This window comes from Sus scrofa, chromosome 14, assembly GCF_000003025.6.
Source record: "Sus scrofa isolate TJ Tabasco breed Duroc chromosome 14, Sscrofa11.1, whole genome shotgun sequence".
NCBI classification, from domain to species: Eukaryota; Metazoa; Chordata; class Mammalia; order Artiodactyla; family Suidae; genus Sus; species Sus scrofa.
This window is the reverse complement of record NC_010456.5, coordinates 104548072-104569329: the sequence shown is the minus strand read 5'-3', so window position 1 is coordinate 104569329 and position 21258 is coordinate 104548072. Positions and strand designations below refer to the sequence as shown.

Genomic DNA, 21258 nt, shown 5'->3' with positions numbered 1-21258 from the left:
GCAACAGAAAGTTGGAGAGAAATCAGGTAGGTGTTATTCGCTATTGAGAAAAAAAAAAAAAGGAAGAAGGAAAAAAAGACAGCAGGAAGCTTTTCTTAGTTCTGCCATTCCCTGGGTGGCCCCAGGCAAATCAGAGTCCCTCTCTGGGCCTCCCAGGGCTGAGCTGGGTAAAGGATAGAGTCCGTCTGAATGGTGGCACTTTATGGACCCAACTGGAGGCCTTCACCTGCCAGTCCTGTCAATGATCTGGCCTTGGTGGTGCCACACTCTGACTGAAGAGAAGAGGGGATGGGAGCGACCAGGGCAAGAGGTGTATGTGGAAGGGGAGATGAAGGGTACCAACCTGGCCAGCGGGGCAGATCCACCCAAGCCCTTCCATCACTGTGCCAGGCCCCAGGGAGGGGAACCCCAAAGAGTCGTATCTCACAGTGGTCTCCCCTCCTTGCATAACTGTGGCCAAGTCTAAATCTAGAACAGTGACCTCCTCCTGAAACACTTCACTGGGAGTTGCATAGACACTGCTCAGAAGAGCCTGTACCATAAAACATGCTTGCCCCAGATGATGCGACCCACCTACCATCTACACAGCCACCCGCAAACATCAACTGTGCCTCACACTCATATACTTCTAAACTGCCTTTATTCAGCACTAAACACATTATCAGATAACGTATTTTTGAGACAAATTCTGCACTACGCTGTAATCGATGAATATAATTGGGCTAAATGTTGCCCTGGGAAATGCAAGCCAGAAGCATTTTTCCTCAAAGCTCTCCGGATAAAAAATAAAGGTGGATTTCAAAAATTGAATTATCTGCTAAAATGACTCAGATTTCTTTCCGCACTGTGCTCATAGAGACACGCGGTCACGGAGTCACCTAAGACAGGATTTTGAAATGCTGACTGTCCTCTGGCAAAACGAAGAGTATTGAAGCCTTTAAAAAATGACCTCGTATAAATTATCTGAAATAACGTCCTCAGGGTAGTGTGCTCCTTGCTGGAATGACCCAGGGCGAATGTGATCAGGGGAGGGGTCAGTTTGCACACCACAGTACACTAAAGCTTTGGTTGGAGGGAGAAAAAAAAGCCTGTAATTTTTCATTTTAAAAAAAGGTATTATAAGCTTATTATAAGGTATTATAAATTATTATGTAAACACCTCTTGAAAAAATCAGAGGATTCCAAGCTTAAGTACCAAGTTCTACCTAAAAAAACTAAAGTCAGGTAGAGCATGTAATTCTCATTGTAGTCAGAACCCTTTTCTAACACCTCTTGAGACCACCCAGTTTTTTCTGCAGTATTGCCAAATGCTAAAATTGTAATGAAAATTTTAAAGTCCAAAACCTACAAGCCATCAGAGGTTCAGTGAGCAGATTGTGCCATTTCAAAACTGAAAATGTGCTTGCATAAGCAAGTCACCGGGCTAACCTTTCTGGATTGAGAGTCTGGCCTTCAGTTCAGAACATGGCTATGCCAGGGTCACAAATGTGACAAAACTGCGCTTTCACGGAGGTTAGCCAAGGTTCACAGGGTCATGACTGGGCCATTTTATCAGTCATGTCAGGCTCACACCCTATTGCCTGGCATAGATAAAACTTTATCTGTCAGTTTGCTAGTTCTATTCCTCCTGCCTTATTTTCAATAAAGAAAACCTGGACTTGCTTATCTGAACCAGAGAGTGGCCTTTTCCAATACTGTTTTCATATACAACTTCAGAGTGATTTGGGGTCTCATTTTAGTCAATAACTGTCCATGATCTGAGTGACTGGCTTTGTCTTACGTAAAACTTTAACTTCAGAAAACAGTTCTGGCCCTGTGCGACAGCATGGATATATTATGTTTATTAAACATTCGAAGTTCATGGCTGAAGGTGTTATACCAGGAGATGATATTCTCCAAGTGTTAGCTTTTCAAATTCAGCTTTCCTTAAGGTAAAGCAAACCCCCTCCCCCTCCAAATTTTTAAATGAACTTCACTAGATTTTCCAAATAGATGATCTAAATTTTCATAGAAAAATTCACAAAATTACCTTTGGACGAACACACACAACTAGTATATATTTTCTAGTAGCTGTTGAGAGGGGAAAACGGCTAAAGCATTTTCCTCACAGAAACTTGATGGGAACAGATGACAAACAAGGCCATGCATGCAGACATCTAGCAATCTGGTTAGATATACAAATATAAAACCAGTGAGTTTTCCCCCATAGAAATGTTAAAGGCAAGACAGGCACCTTCAGATTTTACTTTATTTGGAAGCTATCCACATTCATTATTTTCAGATTTAAAGGCTGTGGTACTGTAGAAGGGACATAAATATTATAATATACATTTAGAAATTAAATATAATAAAATCAACAGGACGCTATGTAAAAAGTCCTATGTACACTTCGATTAAGTCCGAGGTCTGGGTATTCCCACCCATCAGATCTCCCCCTGGAAACGGGTAAACCTTGCTGGGAGATCATCCACAGGGTACACGGTGGGACTAGTTTTCATTGTAGGAGGTCCATTTAGGAGCCGCCAGTCACAATGCCTGGCCAGCTCCACTGTAAATATTTTGAGAAGAATTTTTGCAAACTCTTTCCCCACGCAGCTCCTAAGGCCTCCTCCAAATGGGATGAAGCTGAACCTGGAGGCATCCTCTGGGTGAGGCAGGAGAAAGCGGTCAGGATTAAATTCCTCCTTGTTGGTGAAGATGTCAGCGACATCGTGAGTATCGCAGATACTGTAGATAACATTCCAGCCCTTGGGAATCTGGTATCCCTGCAAAAGATTATGAAATCCCAAGGGCTGACAAGCTGGCATTCAACTTTCCCCAAGAAATCCTATCACCGATATCTTGGAGGCATTATGCATTGAAAGAAAGGGAGGGAAGGTGGCAAGAAAGAGAGACAGACATTCGGGATGCTGAAACATCTGTTCACGTGGGGCAGGACAAGGTCATCAAAAGCCTAAGAAACTTAAGTCAAAGCAAAAGGAGATTTAAAAACCACAGCACAAAAGGTGAGGGTAGGGGTAGGGGAGGACGTTTAACTTACATTTAATTCAAAAGTCTTAAGGGCAACCCGAAACCCTCCTGGAACTGGGGGATTCAGTCGAAGGGTCTCTTTAATAACACATCCAATGTATTTAAGCTGTTCCAAAATTTCCATGTCTAACTTGTTGTCTTGATTGCCCTTGCAAAGTAAACCCTATCAAAACAGTCATACAGAGGTGAACGGTTATTCTGTGCTCCAATAAAATCAGCCCAGCAGACATAAACAGGGCTTAAGTGGCGGCTAGACCCAAAGGGCCCCAGGATGGGAGAGTGTGAGGGTGAAACAGGGAGCAGCTAGTGACCATTTGTCTCCACCCCTGGGCCCAGATCCCAGAGAATGCTGCTCACCAGTTAGAACCACTAAGTTTCCTCCCCTCCCCCAACCACCACCCCCGATGCTGGCTGCCACTGCAGCCACCTAGGAGTCTCCCCTTCATGCCCTTGAACACGCAAACCCAAGAAAGTGGACCCTATCTGAAAAATCTCCAGGGTTCTGCAAAAAGTGGAGAAGAGGTAGAAATACAAGGTTGAACCCTGCCTGAGAGGGATCACAGCTCAGGATGCCTTCCTTTTTATCTGAAGAGCTAATGCTCTTTCCCACCGGTGGCCCACCCAGTTCCCCTACCTTACTCTTCAGCTCCTCTCGCACTTTCTGGAGAACATGTGGGTAGAGCCCCAGGTAAGTAATGAGAGATGTGGCTGCACTGGCCGTGGTTTCATGTCCTCCAAAGAGGAGCTCTGTTGAAGACTGCTTTAGTGCCTAAGAGGGGATTAAGATGAACGTTTTGATAAATCTGCATGCAATTTTACAGAGCAATTACTCAGAATAGAACCAAGGGTTCTGCAGGGAAGATGAGAAGGGCTGAACGTCTGCTGACAGAAAATTCATTTAAACAAAATGCTAAGACTGTTCAGTTCAGCTAGAGCAGAAAGGCCAGTTAAAATCCCAGTTTCCCAGGAACTCTTGAATTAAGGCCTTAGCTGTATTAAAATCGCCCAACATTCTTTATTACATTTTACAAATTCCAACTTTCGCTTTAAAACCTGGAAGGGCTTGGAGACTCGGCCCCTCCCACAGCTCTGCGGACGGGGTGTCTCAACCTCTGAGACCCAGCCCTGGGGTCTGGGACGGCTTCCCACACAGGGACGCTGGGCCCCAGGCAGGCATGTTGGGGACCCCAGGGACTGCGCTTGGAAAGCCAGAGGATCAAACTCCGCCGGGCCCCTCCTGAAGCTGCCACTCACCTGCATGTCCAGCCTCTCTCCCCTCTCCCATGAGTGCTCGATCAGCAGCTGCAAGGCATCTTTACAGCCCCCTCCCGCCCCGGCTGCCCGCAGCCCGCAGATTTTGGCGCGAATGTTCTCCTCTATGCGAGCGTGGATGAGGTTCCGCGCCTTCAGGCCCTGAGTGGCAGAGAGTGCACCGCGGTGAGCAGAAGCCAGAACCCCGAGCCCTCAGAGCGCCCAACTCCGCACCCTATATACGGCCCTTACCCGGTAGAGCCCGCTGAAGGGCACGTCGATGGGCAAGGAGAAAAGATTGCGGGTCATTTCCTCGAAGGCTTCCACCAGCTGCTGCTCGGCTTCCCCGCCGCTCGCCAGCCGGGGCTCGCAGCCCAGCAGGATGCGCATGGCGATGCGGAACATGAGGCGTTTCACCTGGGGGTAAACCAGGAGGCCGCGCTCTCCGCAGCTCAGCCACTGCTCCAGGCAACTGTCCACTTCCTCTGCGATCACCGGCACGTAGCATTGGAGCGCCTCGCGGCTGAAGGCCTGCATAATCACCTGAGCTCCGAGGAGGAGAGAGTGTTAAAAGCCGGCCCAAGCCGCCCCTCTCGCCTTCACGGCGCCCCTTCCAGAGACCCCCAACCCCTCCAGACCTCAAGGCACTTCCAGGCTGGGAAAACTACACTCTTTGAAAGGGTCCTAGCTCACAGCTCATGCAGCTGTGGTTTGCCCAGAACCTATCTGCCTGAACCCCTCCGGCGAAGAGGGTCCCCCTCCTCTCCAGGCGCCGTCACACCGCCTTCCGCCCCCCCCCCCACCACCTTCTTGCGCTGCTTGTGCGAGGAGTCGTGCAGGTTGGAGAGGCAGCCAGAGCCCAGGATCGTGCGCACCGACGCAGGCCAGTGGACCGACACGAGCCGGTGTTCCCCGAGCAAGATGCGCCGCACGTTGTCTGCACCCATCACCCGCACCGTGGGCCTCCCGAACAGATGCGTCTTGTAGATGAAACCGTATTTCCTGCGCTTCATCTGCAGGAACTTCCTTCGCTGCGAGAGGAAAGCGGAGGAAAGAGGCGGGCGTGAGGGGGCGCCGGGGAGCGCCGCGTCTCCGGCTAGTCCTGATCCTAGCCTCAGTCACCTCCCTCCCGGGGGCGCCTACCCCTGCTTCACTGGAAGCCTGGTGCTGAGTCGGGCTCCGGAGAATCGTCCTCCCTTACCTGTAGCACCATCTGCAATGTCTCCCCAAAGAAGGGGAAGCCCATAGTTCCAGGGGGCAAAGGAAGGGTGCAGCTGCGGTCCCGGCTGCTCACGCAGTACAGGTCCCAGAGTTTGATCGCGGCCAGGAAGAGCAGCAGCGGCAGCACGAAGGTGCAGAGCACACTGGCCAGCAGTGCCGGGAGCCCCATAGCGCGCCGCGACTTCCCGCGCCACCTGCCGCCGCCTCCAGCGCTCCGAACTCCGTCGCGCTCCCGCTTTATAGGCGGCCCAGGTTGCTGCCCACGTTACCTTAGACAAATTAGTTCACCCAAAGTTCATCTTTAATTGCGGATTGGGCCCCTGGCTCCTCCCCCCGTGAGGCGCTGCCCAAAATCTTTAACCGTTTGTTCCGCGCCGAGGCAGAGGCGGCGCGGTGGAGGCTTTCCTCGGAGCGCGCCTCCTGGGGTGCAGGGCTAGGAGCAGCCTATTTCCTCCTTACAAGGTGTGCGGGGCTCCAAGACCGCGGCAGGGCCGGACCCGGGCTCCAGGGAGCGGGAACTCCAAGCCCTGGGCTTCCGGGCGATCTCTTTGGAATCCCTCCCGCGGGGTCCGACGGGCGGTCCCAGCCCAGCGCTGCCTGCACCGGCTTTCCAATTTATGGGCTCCGTGTGGGATCCCTTCCACCTGCTAGGGAAGCAAAAGGAAGTGAGTTCAGTGATCATCCAGCTGCTTTGTCCCACAGGTGAGGTCCAGAACGCAGAGCAAAACGCAGGCTTCCCCACCCTTCTAAAGATCTCGCAAAAGAGCCTAGGGCCAGGACTCAGACGAGAGTCGTGGGGAGTCATGATCGGACGACCAAAGAGTCCCAGTTCCCCAATCCCCTCAAGGAGGTCCGCACTCCTGAAGTCTTGGAAGGTCCTACTTAAGGATATGAGAGAGCCTCCAGATCCTCGGGACTCCAGGTGAAGCGTGCACAAGTCTGCGCCCTAACTCTGACTCCCCCACCGGGGACCACAGGAGCAATCCGCCCGCGGGTCCGCGGCAATAGGCGCTCTGCGATCTAGCCACAACTGATCGTTTCCCAGGGCTCTGGGGCTTTGCAGCACCAGCTCGGCAGAGGGGAAGAGGGTCTTTAATCCTAGTAGGATAAGAAGGGAGAGACAGAAGATGGAAAGCACGGAATTTGGGCTCTGAATCCCGGCTCCATCTCTCCTTGAACGACCTTGGACAAGTCCCGCATATCCTCGAGCCTGTTTCCTCCTCCTTGGTATAGAGGTGATCTTTCCTGACCTATCCACTCCTCGAAGTAGCTGTAAGTTTCCAAAAGGGGCTTCTGGTTGCAAATACTCTTCCCAGCTCCAGGCACGCTCAGCTACGTTACCAGGGTGACCTGGACTCTGGGCACAGGAGCCATCCTCCACTCTCCCAGCTCCCACCCAGCAGAAAGCCACTCAGGTAAAAGGGGGTGCTGGGTCGTAAACCCAGGCTTCTTCTGGCTGCTGATGGGAATGTTGAGGGAATCTGTACTCAGAAGGGGGTCTTCTGGCATTTGCCCAACTATACAATCGGCTGCTCCCGCAGCCAATGCCTGGAGCTCAGACACTTTGGGAAGCGCGTGAGCGCTCCCCTCTTCCCACCTGGCCAAGCCAGTGCGACTGGGTCCGAGCCGCCTCGGACCAGTCAGAGGCACAAGTTCACTCGGTTCAGCACGGAACGGACTAGCGGCACCGAAAACGAAACAATAATGTATGTTTGTTCAAAACTGAATATCGGCTTTTACGGGAGCACGCCACACGCCTTGGACACGTCCCTTGTTGATGGAAAACGCTTTGATCCTGAGAGCTGTGAAATACTCGGCGCTCCCTAAACCCCGCTGGTTGGGAATTGTCTGGGGAGTAGCAGTCCCTGCAACGCTCCAAGCCCAGGTCGCCCCAGGGCATGTTTCGCAGAACCGGCGTTTCCCCACAACCCCCCTTGGTGTTTCAGATGATTTGACGAATGTAAACAGTGAAAGACGACTTCGGGCGGTGTACAGTCAGGCACCGGGGCCGAGACGCGCTGGAGGTAATTCTCAGAACTCCCGGCCCACCCCTTTCAGGACACTGCCTCGGCCCGTGAGCAAAGCTGGTGAGCGGGGGCGTGACCTGGGGCCCAGTCCCAATCCTCCGGCCTGACCCGCCTGTGACCCCTGCAGGCCGGACCGTGACATCCGAGTGAACTCTGCAGGGCCCTCTCGCCAAGTTCAGCGCGCGCCGGGTCACAAGATGAGCGGGGCCTGGGCGCTGGAAATTGCCACAGGCGGGGAAATGTTTCAATCTATCTGCCCATCGAGACCCGTGAGGACGACCGGCAGGAAAGGATCAAATGGGATAGTGAGGATCATTAAAGACCATCTTGAAGAGGGGAAGGGGACAATAAATTACTAGCGGGATGATAAGAACTTTGATTTAGAAATCTTGCCAAGCTTTCTTGAGTGGGTGGTGTGGTGGGTGGGGAGCGGGACTGGTCCACTGGCAAACAAAATGTTTCCAAGATGTTTACAGAACAGCCTGTGGCCACTGGCTGGGGGATGGGGAGTAGTTTTTTTTTTGCTGGGGGAGGGGATGAGGACCTGACTGGAGGAGGTTGGCACCCCTCCTCCACTTTTCTCCTTTCAACTCCTTCTTCCCTGGTCTTGAGCACCCTATAGCCCGCCTCAGGGTTCTATACCCACTGTTCCCTCTGCTTGAGGTGCCTCTCTCACTGGCCTCCTCGGAGCTGGTTCTTTAGGTCGAACATCACCAGGGAAGTTTTCCCAGACCCTAGCCTGCCCAGCTGGGCCACCAGGCACTCTGCACTACAGGCCTGTTTTATTTTCTGGACAGCACCATCACCATCAGACCTATTCCTGCTCTAGTTTGCTGGTTTATTTACCATCTATCTCTTTTGTGATTTCCTCCTCTTGTCCGGGAGGGCAAGAACCACGTTTGCTCCTTCCGCAGGGAATCAAAAGCTGCTAAAGCTAGAGATCAGATTTTCCTTGAAATTGTTGAGAATGATGTATCAATGAGAAATAAGCGTAAAATGGAAGCTGCCCCTCCAGGGGTTTATGGTTCGTAAAGACTTCGCAGCAGGTAAACCAGATCTCTTGGAACCAGCTAAGTTTGGATTTCTGAGAGTCTCCTCCCCATCTATCTCTCCCCCAATTAGAATCAACCCCAAGCCCTGGTCCTTCCACCACCGCTTTCTCAGGCGGAGATGTTGTCTCTGCAGCCTCAGGAGCGCCCTGAGGGCAGGCCCCAGATCAGCCACTTTTGCTGGCTCCATGGCTCTGGCGCCTGAAGATCCCAAGGCCTGGCGCCAGGGTTGGTGGTCAACAGTGGGTGATGAATTGCCCTGGATGGGGGTTACAGCAGTGTCAGCAGAGTTAGGAAGGGCCCTCTGCGCTCTTGAGCTACCGACCCTGCCTGTTCTTGCTGCTTCCCCTTTTCCTTCTGGCCCCAGGATCCACCTTAAGCATAAGGTCAGGAGGGCACCAGCTTCCTTCTGGTTCACTAAGGGGTCAACTCAGGCCTTGGCGGCAACTTCCCCATCATGTCCAGCTGCCCCGGCCTGTCTGAAGGTGGGTGGCAGGTTACAGTGGACTGTTAGGAATAACAACACTGGAGCCTTCTTGGCTTAGATTTAAATGCTGCTGGGAACCTCTGTGTTGGAAAGATCCAGAAAGTCCTTAAGCCAACCTAGGGATCACTTTGAAAGGTTAACAGGGCTGAGACCTGCATGGTAGCCACAGACCCTGGGGCTGGAGCAGGGGGTAAGGGATAGGATGGAGGAGAGCCCTGGCTGAACAATCCAGGAGCCCACTGCTGGCACTTCAGCCAGTCTTTCGCCTGTTTCTGCTCTGCAGTAGAGGAAGCTGAGGCAGTAAACCAGAACGTTCCTGCAGCCAACCGTCTTGGAGATAATTTGCAGCCCAGCTCCCTCGGGCTATGCTCAAGAGAGAAGTTCCAGCAGTCTGGCCCCAGGCTGCCCCAGTTTCTAGCCCTTTTCTGGGTATACACAGGGCAGGTCTTTCTGCAGGGTCTTTCTTGGGTCTCCTCCACCCTCCATCCCACTTTCCCACCAGGGAGCAGCTGCCCAGCTAAGCTGTAGCCTCCTCATTCAATCACTCCAGGAAACTTTACTTCTTGGCCTTCCTGTTTTGGGTACAAATACCCCAAACCTCTCTGATTATGTCTCAACTGTTCATGAAAAGAATCCAGCTTTGGAGTCCTATTCTCCCATGTATAAATGGAAAGATTAAACACGTTCTTGAACTAGGAATTTTTCTTTTAAGATATCTCCAGCAGAAGCCGGAGGTGTTGAGCCTGTTTAGAGAGCCCTGGAAGCGCCCACAGTTCTGGGTTTCCGATGAGACCGGCAGAGGCCAATGCTCACCAAGCGGAGGCCAGCTGCCTGAGGGCCTTCCGTTGGGCGCCTTCTCAGTGTGTCTTCCTATGGCCCACTGCCAGGCCAGGGATGCGGTCCTGGCGTCCCTGCTTCCTCTCCAGGGGTGCAGGTCCCCCCTCGTTCGAGGGTCCGGTCCTCCCCTGGCAATCCTCCTCGTGGCACAGCGATCCATGTCTCCTCTTGGGCTTGGCTCTTAGTGGAGCTCTGTTCCCTCCATCCCTGCTTTCTGGGAAGGGCTTAAGAAACTTGGCCCACCACCTTCCTCTGGGTGCGGAGGGCAGAAGGCACCTTGCCACCGGCCTGGGCGCTTCTCTAGTGAGGTGGCAGTGACTCAAGCGTCTCCTTTCTCACAGTCAGCATTCGGGACCGTTTGTTGAATGAGAGAGCGCCCGACCCGGCACTGGGGAACGGCAGGTGGACGGCCGCGGCCTTTGGCGAAGTCAGGTCCCAGGACGCAGCGGGTCAGAGGCGTCGTCCATCCTGCGCTGCCGAAGGCGCAAGCGGGTAGAAAAAGAGCCGCAGCCCGTCCACTGGGTGCACTATGGGCACGGTCTGCATGGCGGGGAAGGAAGGCGTGGCCAGTTCCCAGCGCGCCGTGCGCACCAGCTCCACGGCGAGCAGCTGGAGCACCGTCTGCGCCAGCTCCTGGCCGAGACAGCTGCGCGCACCACCGCCGAACGGGATGTAATGGAAGCGGCCAGCGGCGCCCCGCGCGTCCTCGCCCGCAGTGTGGAAGCGCTCGGGGTCAAAGCCCTCAGGGGGGCTGCGGTACACCGCAGCGGTCTCGTGCGTGTCTCGGATGCTATACATCACGTTCCAGCCCTTGGGGATCTGGTAGCCCTGCAGGGAGGTGAGGAAAACCCGCCTGACCACAAAGCATCCGGAAACCCGGTCCGAGCCGGTCCTCCGCCCCGGGTATATAAAAAACAGGCTTCTGAAAACCCTAGGAGATAGCTCTGCATCCCCATCTCAGCCCCATCCCTGGTGAGCTGTGTGACGTTGGGCTATATGATCAATCTTTCTGAGCCTCAGTTTCTTAATTGATAAAGTGAGAACAAAAATGTCCACTTTTGTTGTGCAAAATCGAACCACAGCTCTGGCATATATATTAGTGGTCAGTAGATGTGCTCCATTATGTTTCAGTATTTTTTCCCCCTTCTTCTTACATTAGATCAGGAGACTTAGTCCTGATCTAGTCTTGCACCTGCTAGCTGCCTGGGCCAGACCAATGCAAATGACAGCTCCTCTATGGTCATCTCAATGACACAGCTCCTCTTTGCACTAAATTGAAAACTGCTTCTCTGTCCTCACCACCCATTAGCTGTGCAATCATGTCCAGGTTGGGTAGCCACTTTCTAAGGATGTGCACATGACAACTAAACCGAGGAGCCCTTCAAATTTTGGAAGGCAGTATTCATGTTCCCTTCGCCCAGGTCCAATTTTTCAACTATTCCATTTTTGTCATATCTTCCAACCCCGACTATCCTGCTTTCCTGGCCTGAATAGGCTCCAGGATGTCTACTCAGAGGCTCTCAGTAGGCTAGTAGAAGATCTTGGAATCACTAAGGTGCTCTCCCTCTCCTCTCTAGGTCCCAGTTTTCCCCTCTGGAAACTGCAGGATGAATAAGACCCCCACCTCTTTTCACCCTGGTAGTCCAGTGCTCTCCTCCCTTGGTTTCCCTAAGGCTTTGCACCCCAGCACCTGCATAGTGACATCTGAATTCTAAGATTCAGCATCCAAGACATCAGCATTCAGCCCACCTTTGTCTGGGCTGTCCCCTCTGGTGGCATGCTGTCCCCACCCTAACCCTTCATTGCCCCAGTTCAAATGCCAGTTCCCAAATGTTGTGTTATTATTCAGCTAGAGATCACTCTCTTCTTCACACCAGTTTGGGATGAATTTGCTGACTTGGCCCCCTTTCTCTGCATGACAGCACCTCAAGGGCAGAATCCCAGTCCCTTTGGTGGCCTCAAACCCTGGTATGCAATGTGGTAGGAACATCTGCTGTTTAAGGTAAGGGTCAGGGAAAGAGGTTCCCACTCTGCTTTCAGCCACTCAGGGACTGCACTGGGGGAAGGGATTGCAGTGATAGCCCTCCGAGCAAACACCCTCAGTTTGGCAGCGGTAGAGCTGCCACTGGGAAGCATAGCCCAGCCCCACATGGAGTGTCAAAGCTGGAAGGGACCAAGGCAGCTTCTTTCCAGAGTAAACTGAGGCCAAGCGTGAGAAGGGTCAAGGCAAACTGAGATGGAGCCAGGCCCAGACCTTAACCTGCTTGCCCAGCTCAAGCCAGCCTGATAAGAGCAGTAAGAGATTCTACCCCATATTTTACCTCACTTCCCTGGAAGCCGGGTGCTCAGCCTGGGGCTTGAACAGGTGACTGGGTTGATGCCTTCGACTTGTGAGGGAGCCAGAGATATGGCGTAAGGGACATAGTGGGGGGCCCTCTGTGTGTCCTATGCAGCCTCGCTGGCTGAGGCAGGGGGCGGGGTGGGGGTGGAGGTGCTGGGCAGAGCGAAGGTTGTTTTTATTCTAAAACTCGGCTCAAATGGACCGCGGCCGAAAGCTGAGGTGTAAGGGTTGCCAACCTTGCTTTGCGCCCACAATCGTGGTTCCGGGAAAATGTAAAAGGAGTCAGCGCACTTTCCAGGTGGGAAAGAGGAGGTCGGGTGAGGGGAAGAGGAGAGCGCGTGGCCCTAACCCCTCCTACCTCCCGGCAGCGGGCGACAGGGGCGGGGCGGGCGTCCGAGGCGCGGCGCACTTACATCGAGCTCGAAGGTGCGCAGGGCTGTGCGGTAGCCCCCGGACACGGGCGGCAGGAGGCGCAGCACCTCCTTGACCACGCAGCCAACATAGCGCAGGCGGCCCAGCGCTGCCAAGCTGAGGTCCGGCTCGCAGCCGCAGTCGGGCCGGGGCCCCGCGCCGCCCCCCGAGGCCCCCGGCGCGCAGCCGCACGCGCGCCCCAGTCCCTGCGCCGCCAGCTCCTGCCGGATCTTGACAATGGCCGCCGGGTGCTGCAGAAGTAGCAGGACGAGGGACGTGCTGGCACTGGCCGTGGTGAAGAAAGCGGCGAAGAGGAGCTCCACAGCTGACTCCTGCAAGAGAGCCCGGGCGGCGCTGAGTTTCCATTGGCCGGGCCCTGGCCTCCTGATCCCCTGGCCGAGGCGCAGACGGGCCCCACATTTTCCGTTGCCCACGGGCCAGAGCGCCAGGTGCTCCCGTGGCGGCTACCTGTGCAGGTCTTGGAGTCAGTTGAGGCCCCAGTCCGCCTCTTGGGGAAGCCACAGATAGAAATGAGCAGCAGTAGAATCTGTTCACTTCTCCTGGGAGGTTCCCAAAGATAATGCCAGGAACTTTTTCTGTGTAATATCTTAGGGCTTTAGATGTATTAACTCATTCAGTTCTTACCCGCAGCCCATGGGGCACAATTACTGCCAGTTTTACAGGGTTGGAAACTGAGGCTCTGAAAGATGCTTGGGGTCCCTAAGGTCAGCGGTCGCAGTAGTTGGGCTGGGAGCCCAGTGCTCTTAACCATGCAGTACTGCCAACAGCCCTAGCTAGGCATCCTGACAGTGACTGCGGTAGCACCTGCAGCAGCAGTGCCAGCCTCATAGCAAAGCAAGCACCGTGGTTTCCTCCTCCTGCTTAGTGGTGGTCCCAGAGTGACTAAACCTCTTCCTGGTCTGCACAGCTGGAAGGACAGAGGGGCCTTGATGGCGAAGCCCTTGCCTCTGCCCTCCCAGCTCCTGGTGTGGTGTCTTCCTTCCTGGCAGCACCCCGAGTGTTTTACACACTGATTGATGTGATCATAGGATGAATGTGTATCCCTCTCCTCCGGCACCTGCAGGGCAGGGGCTGTGTTTTGCTCACCTCTGTATTCCCAGTCCCAGCATGGATCCTGGCACTGAATAGGTAGTAGACAATATTTGTAAAAGCAATGACCCGACCAAGGTTAATTGCCAGCCCTGGACAAGACGGGGAGCTGGGCTCCAAGGTCCTCCCTGATCAGCCAGAACTGAAGATTTCCGGGCAGTGGGTCCCTTCCTGAGAACCTGGAGGGTGTTGTCACCCCTTCCCCAGTTCTGCCAAGGCAGAGGGTCCATCCACTCCTTTCCATACTTCTCCCCTTCTCAGCCCAGAACTGTTCCCCTCCACCAGCTCCCCCAGGCCTCATGACCCCCTAGCTCATCGACTTCTAACCTCTTCGACTCTTCCAGACTTCACAACCACCCAGGAGTCAGGAAAGAGTTTATCAGTCTCTTTCTCAAAGAAGAAACTAAAGTTGAGGCCCACCTTTCAGTGGTTGGCTAGTGGCAAGTGGGAAACTGAGGCTCGAAGGATGGGAATTACTAGTGGAAGGTTGAGATGTTCCCATTTCTAACTTCCAAGTCCCCCAGCCACTCACTCCACTCCTTTTGGGTTCTGGGGCTGGTGGGTTGAGGGGCCGTTCCAAAGCTTCCCTCCTTACCTCCATTGCTCTATCCATACATGCAGAGGGATTCTATTCTCCAGTAGATTCTGCAAGTGGCAGAAGACAGGTAGCAGGGTGCCAGGTACCAAGGTGGCTCATGGAAGGAAAAGGTAGATGTGGGGAGGAGGAGGGGAGTCTCCACTCAAGAAGACTGTGGAGTTTGACACTAAGCCCTTAGAGTTTGTAGAGAAAAGGAGTGAAGAGAGCTTCTTAGGCAGGGGGACAGCAGAAGCAAAAACATAAGAGTGACAAAGTGAGGGGAGCTGTTTGCTGCCAGAACCTGTAAGGGAGGGCCTAGGATTCAGGCCTTCAAGCTCCTACTGAGAGCAATGGTGACTGGCCCAAGGCCATAGAGGTAGTGGGTGCAGCAGAGCCCTGACTGGGTCCCAGGTCTCTTCTTTCCCCTCACCCTGAAGAGTGCCTGTGGCTCAAAGTGGGGCCAAACAGTATGTTGCTTCATTGCTCCAGGGATGCAGCATGTGTGTAGAGACCTGCTAGAAATGCAAGGGAGAAGAGAAATCTCCTCTCACACCACCTACCTTCAGCTCCTGCACTGAGAGCTCCTGGCCCAGCTCCCTGGTGCTGTGGATGATGCCAGCCAGAGCATCACCTGGCTCTGCAGCCTTGTCTTCATGAAGTTTCTCTGCAATGGCCTCCTCCAGGTGCCGATGCAGCTGGTCCCGTGCCCGGATGCCCTGATGTGCAGGGAGAGAAGCGACATGGGGCAGGAAGGCCAGCCCTGAGCACCTACCCACAAAGTCTTCCTAGGGCTGCTCTGGCTCTGCTGAGACACTTTTCCAGCTTAGCTGGCACATAGGAGGGGCTCAATAAATGCTCAGAAATTCATCCATTACTCCCCACACAGCATTCTCTCTTGATGATCACGAGCCCCTTTGGGGGCAAGGCAAACAGTTATTGTCCTCCTACTGTGAGGATGCTGAGGCTCAGAGGGGTCAAGCAATTGCCCAGAGCCACACAGCTCACACAGCACACAGCAAATGTCCATGTCAGGCACAGAACCCATTGCCCTTTGACTGCACTAGGCATGGGCAAGGGCAGGGTGCCACCTTGAAAGCTCTAGCTTAAAGGACAGTATTGGAAGTTCTAAACATTAGCCTCTCTAACAGGGAAGGCAAAAGGGCTGGGGTGGCCCTCCAGAGTTCAGGAAGCAAGCACAGTGAAAGTGTCCACCTGGGGAAGCATTTTGAGAACCAAGGCTCTGTAGTCAGGGGAGATCTGGTTCAGACCCTGCCTCTGCCACTACTAGCTGTGCAATCTTGGGTAAGTCACTTAACCTCTCTGAGCACCAGTTTCCTCATCAATAAAATGAGAATAACAATATGTTGCAGGCTGAGAGGATTAAATCAGAAAATGTAACCAAGGCATCTGCCCATAGTGTGTTCCTTTATACATAACCAGGGCGTCAGTGCAGACAGAAGCCCCAGCTTGCTTGCTCTCTGGGCCGGCCCATCGCTCTGAAGTTTGAAGAGGCCCTGGTTCTCTGATCCGGAAACTAGCGGGCCTGGGGCCGCGGGCGGGGAGCCGGCACCCATCCTTCTCCAACCCGGGCTGGCGCCGGGGGCGTGTCTGAGGCCCTTGTGCTCCCATCCACACTGCAGCCTTGGAGAGGCGCTGGAGGCCGGGCAGGGAGGCGCCGCTCTGGGGAGGGGCTGGGATGACTGGCTGGGCTCTGGCCACCGAGACCCAACGGCGGGAAGCTGGGGGCTGCTGAAGCTGGAGCTCGCCCCATCAGGCGTGACCCAGAGAATGCGTGTGACCCGCCCTGGGTCACCCAGGGAGTCAGAATAGAGGCAAGCACGGGCGCCCACCGCCACACCACGCCACCTCCCAGCAGAGACGAGCTTCTGTCTCCCAGCAGAGTTGACGCCTGGGGTGCGTCAAGGGAGCTCCAAAGGGAAGGCCTGGGGAGGGGCCGGCAGTACCTTGCGCAGGCCGCTGAAGGGCACATCTAGGGGCAGCGAGAAGAGGTTCTCCACGAACCGCTCGAAAGTCCGGGCCAGCTCCGAGCACTGCTCCTCCTCTAGCCGTAGGCCCAGTAGGATACGCGCGGCCATGCGAAAAGTGAGCGCTTTGGCGGCCTCGTAGACAGCAACCGGCCCTCGGGCAACACACCAGGAGCGCACCTCACGCCGCAGCGCCCCCTGCAGACGAGGCACGTAGCGCTCCAAGGCCGCGCGGCTAAACACTCGAGCCAGGATCTGTGGGGAGCGCGTGGGGTCAGCCTTTGCAACCGTCCGGCCTCTCCTGCTCTGTGACTCCAGAGGAACCAAAAGGCCAACTTTAGCCCCCTCTTCTAAGCGACCCAAACCCAAAGGTGTTGGCTTTTGCTCTCTCCATTCCCTCTTGTTCCTCTCTACACAGTCCCTTCCATCTATCCAGGCTATACGGCCACCTCCTCCAGGAAGTCGTCCCTAACCCTCTCCAAGTTTGAGTTTCCAGCGCTTCTGGTATCAGAATCGCAGAAGATCGAAGATGAAAGGACCTTTAAGTCCAGGTTCTGGCCTTATAAAACCAAAGGTGGAGAGGGGAAGAGACTGGCCCAATGTCACCCACTTGTTAGGGGTCCTGGCTAGGTTCACCTTGACCCCAGTACCTAAACCCGGCCTGGCCCACAGCAACTACAGCAGGACTGACCTCCCGACCACCCCTTCTGTTTTGGGCTCACCTTGCGCCGCTGCCGGTGCGGCTCACCGACCGCGCCGAGCAGAGTGTGTGAGCCCAATAGGATATGCGCGCTCTGCGGCCACTGGCTGCGCACAAGGCGATGCTCCCCCAGCAGGATTGTGCGGACGTTCTCTGCGCCGCTCACGCGGATCACGGGCCTGCCCAGCAGGTGCGTCTTGAACACGGTTCCGTAGCGCTCCCTCCGGGAACTATGGAAGCGCGAGCCCTGCAAGCCAAGCCGAGCGAAGAGTGCTGGAGCCGCTGGGCCTCGTTTGGGGATCTAGCCCAGCCCTCCCGACTGCCCCTTGAAAACAACTCGTGCTCCAAGCTGTTGCCTTACTCTCTACAAAAGAGTCTCAAATGGGCCTCCAGATTACCCTGCGGGAATGTACATGCTCCTGTTCCTATTGATGAGAATATGAAACAGAAGCTCAGAACGGGGACTTGAGCGCCAAAGGGCTCATGGCTGAGACGCACCCCCGACTCCTGATTCTATAGTGGCGGGACACAGGGCCCTAGAATCTATTATCCCCGCGTTGTGTCAGGACTTAGAAGTTTGCTGAGGAGAACATCAGTAACATACCGTTCGATCGAGGGAGCATCTGGCCAAAGGAGAGGGCTCTATATGCTCTCTGGACCCCTGGGCGTTGGGAAGAAACTGGCTACGAACCCTGGGAACCCTGAGAGCCAGTGGGAACTAGAGAAGAAGGGGCCATACTGGGGTGTGGGAACGACGGACCGCTCACCTGAACTAACCAGTGCAGCGTTTCCCCGAAGAAGGGCCAACCCATGGAGCCTTTGGGCAGGGGCAGGGCAGAGGATCGGTCCCGGCTCAGCGTCCAACGGAGGGTCCAGAGATGTTGGGCCAGGCTGAGCAGCAGTCCGGCGCACAAGAGAGCGGTGCCCGCCGCCCCGAGCACCGACAGGGAGCTCAGCCCCCAGGGGAACATGGCGAGCCTTCGAGGGCCCAGGCCCCTCTGAGAGCGCAGGAGCTGGGGCGCCGACAGCTCCCAGTGCTCACCTGTTCCCTGCGGAAAGGGCCTGGGGCTTGGGGACCCAAACAGATTTACCACCTCGGACAGGGACTTCGCTCTAAAAGCAGACCAGCAGCGGAGGGCGGCAGTGACCACGCGCCCTTAGGAAACGCGCCTTCATCGAGACAAGAGCTCAGGACTTTTCCCGGAGTCCGACGGCTCCTGGGCCAAAATGCCACCTCCTCGCGGGGGTGCCAGCTGCCTCGGGATCGCTCGCGCCGGGTACCTCCCACCTCCTCCCCAGTCAGCACCCTAGATAGAAGCAGCGAAGGAGGGCAAAGAGAGGAGCAACTCACCGGTATTGCCAACGAGAGCTGCGCTCACCCAGGCTGTAGACCCTCGCCCACCTCTCTCTCCTCCAGCCTTTTAACCCTTCTCGGCCCGCCCAGGCCACGTTTATATAGATTTTGGCTCCCTCCCTACGGATGGATCTCGATTCACACGACGTGACGCGCTTCTGCATATTTAAAGCGCTCCACGCAGAGTAATGATTGGAGGCGGTGGGCAGCGGCGCACTCTCCAAAGGGTAGGAGTGGGGAGTGGCAGCTGCTGCGGCGCTACGACTAAGCCGAGGGCTGCGCCCCGCGCAGATCCCCGGGCGGGGCCAGCGGTTTCGCGCCAAGAATCTCCTGGCTCCTAGCAGGAGCTCGGCGGGTGGACGTACAGAGCGCACCAAGCTTATGCGAGTTCTCTCTGGGTTTCCCACCTTCCAACTCCCAGGTGCCCCTTCCCCTCCCGGCACTCCAAAGCCAAAGGGCTGGGGGCTCTTCCCTTTGCTCTGCTTCTGTTTTAGGGAAATTGCGGTCTTCGATGTCTGCCTTGGCATCGCAAGAGCCTACGAAGGATGGCCGGGATCGAGATTCTCCGACATCCTCCACCCTCCGAGGTCTCTGATCCAACACTTCCAGAATCCTTTGAAAGATGGTGGTGGTGTCATTGCTGCCCAAAGCTTCAGAGACCCTAAACCCACGAGGAGCGGAACCTCCAGGTCCCTTTCGGGTCTCAAGGACTAATTCACCGTCCCCTCCCCCTTCTTACCCTTCCTACACCATCGGTCTACACAGTGACTTCTCGGGCTTTTGGTGCGGCTCCAAATGTCCCAGGTCTCAGGGTTATAGTCGCTACAGCGCGCAACTCGAAGTTGGGGGTGGGGGAGAGTGCAGGGTGCTTGTTTTACTGAAAAGAGTAAAGTGAACTCCTCAAATCCATCACTGCTGAGGACCCACAGTGGTCTGCCGCAGGCAGTGCAAAGACAGCATGTCTCTCTCTCCGAATCGAGGATGCCTCAGCCCAAGCTGGAGACGTTCTGAGTGCCCTGGAGGGCTGGGTAAGGCACCCAAGGGACACCACATTCCAGTCCTCAGAGAGAGCTAGCTTTGAGGTGAACTAGCTGTTCACCCATTCTGCTTCTCTTGTAACTTCCAGATTGTATTGTTACCATGTTTTCTATGTAACGTTTTTTAAAATGTTAAATACTTTTGAATAAGAGCTGGCCAAGGGAATATATGATTGTTTTCTTTGCTTTGATGACACTTTCCAATTACCAGAGAATAATAGCCTTTCTGAAGGAAGCAGTTATTTTAAGTGGCTCTAAATAGATACAATAGTAATGAATTTTCAACTTGCTCAACCTTTTTAATATTTCATCACAAAATCAAAAAACATACATGTAATTCTTTACACTTATTTTTACAGAGTCAAACATAAGTTTCTTACAGGCATAAATCCTGAAAATGCAAAAGGACCATTCAGCATAAATACAATGAAGAGAAAGTAAGGATCAGGCTGACATTGCCATTTGGACCGTAGTACTTTACACAGAGTAAATGTACATTCGTTTTGGGTTTTCCAGAGTTCATTCGGTTTGGTTTGTTTCCACAGTAAGGATACAGTACTCAGAGCTGCTCTTTGAAGAAGGTAACCTGACCCCTGTGGTGACTTCTGTGTGTAGGAACACTTCTATCCTAGCACAAGCTGCATCTGAGGTGGTTAGCCGTTTAGTTTCTGTCCTTCTAACTTGAACCAAACCAAACTAAATAAATAGGGTCAGCCACAAACAATATAGTTAGAAATATTAATCCTGCTGAACAGAAACAACATTGCCTCTGTAGAAAATCCAAACACCTTTTCTTCATAGCTTCAGATTAAATTAAACCACCTCAGTAGAACAAATAATTCACATTCTTATTGGGTTAAATCAAGTTTGATTTCAGTGGCCTTTAAAGATTTGTCTATTCCTTCCTCAGAATCAGCAGAATTGGAAAACTTAGTCTACTTAAATCACACTAAGGTAAAAATTCAAGCTAAAAGGTCAGAAAATGAAATATCAGACATAATTGCATTCCAAAACCAGATACTGAGGGAAAAAAAAAAACCCAGAAAAAATCATTTACGTCTAAATAGAAAAAGAATACTTATATGTAGAGACGTAAGTTTTTCTAATATATTTACAATCAGTTTCATATACATTTTGACCTTATTTATATATTACAGTCTTGCCTTTTTTCCCTAAAAGTGAAAAAAATTAATGTCACATTTTCCATATATAAAATAGTATTCAATTATTTAAAAATCCATACAAATGATATTTATAATTGTTTCTTGTTTAAGCTCTCATCAGTGTCTTTTCTCTAATGTATTTTCGAATTCTTCAAACAACTTTCTGTATCATGAGCAGTGCCTGTCAGAGATCAATGATGAGTCACGGATTTGGTGTCACTGAGTGCAAGCGATGTGAAGTCTATGAGTGCTGGGACATACCATTCACCAAACTTCTCAGCTGTTTCACGACTGTCTCTATCAACTTCTGTTTGTCTCGATCATTCTTTCTGAATTGAGCAAATATATTGTTCTTTTTGCTAGTATCCTTCATCCTAGGAATATATGTGAATTATTATGAAATGTTTATTAGTAAAAGGAAATTAAAAGTTGCACTGTCACAAGTAAAATATCTCGGTGTGCTCTGGATTAGCTCACCCTAATCCTATGCTTGAAAAATATACTTCAAAGAAAATAGGTACTACTAATAGAATTACAGAGATAGCAACCACACAGATTATTAGCAGCTTTATTTTGCATTCTATATGAAGTCCTCTTTTTGCATTAGTATGCAAATATAAAGCATGTTAAGTTTTCTCATACCATTCATAAAGTATGCTAAAACATATACCCTCTAGA

The 21258-nt window shown here is 53.2% G+C and overlaps 3 protein-coding genes across 7 annotated transcripts in view; all 3 read right to left on the bottom strand.

Moving 5' to 3' along the window:
• On the bottom strand, positions 2231 to 7936 carry CYP26A1 (cytochrome P450, family 26, subfamily A, polypeptide 1). Of its 2 annotated transcripts, NM_001315792.1 has the most exon segments (7): positions 2280 to 2765; positions 3041 to 3193; positions 3665 to 3799; positions 4285 to 4443; positions 4534 to 4824; positions 5088 to 5312; positions 5483 to 5736. In NM_001315792.1, coding segments are annotated over 7 exon segments (1494 nt in total). In that variant the 5' UTR covers positions 5672 to 5736; the 3' UTR covers positions 2280 to 2423.
• On the bottom strand, positions 10353 to 18429 carry LOC100739552 (cytochrome P450 26C1). The gene is made up of 6 exons (XM_021073533.1): positions 17794 to 18429; positions 17049 to 17273; positions 16306 to 16581; positions 14902 to 15057; positions 12657 to 12986; positions 10353 to 10730 (listed from the first exon to the last, which is right to left on the bottom strand). The coding sequence occupies exons 1-6, from the start codon at positions 17995 to 17997 to the stop codon at positions 10353 to 10355; spliced, it is 1569 nt and encodes a 522-aa protein (XP_020929192.1). The 5' UTR covers positions 17998 to 18429.
• Positions 19692 to 21258, bottom strand: part of EXOC6 (exocyst complex component 6) — a 222696-nt gene continuing 221129 nt past the window's right edge. For 2 of the 4 annotated variants that reach the window (XM_021073794.1, XM_021073793.1), the window contains one exon: positions 19701 to 20954. In XM_021073794.1, coding sequence (XP_020929453.1) covers positions 20822 to 20954 — 133 coding nt within the window. In that variant the 3' untranslated portion in view covers positions 19701 to 20821. Of the gene's footprint in view, positions 20955 to 21258 lie in introns of all 4 variants that reach the window. The other 2 variants (XM_021073792.1, XM_021073795.1) reach the window with 2 other exon arrangements.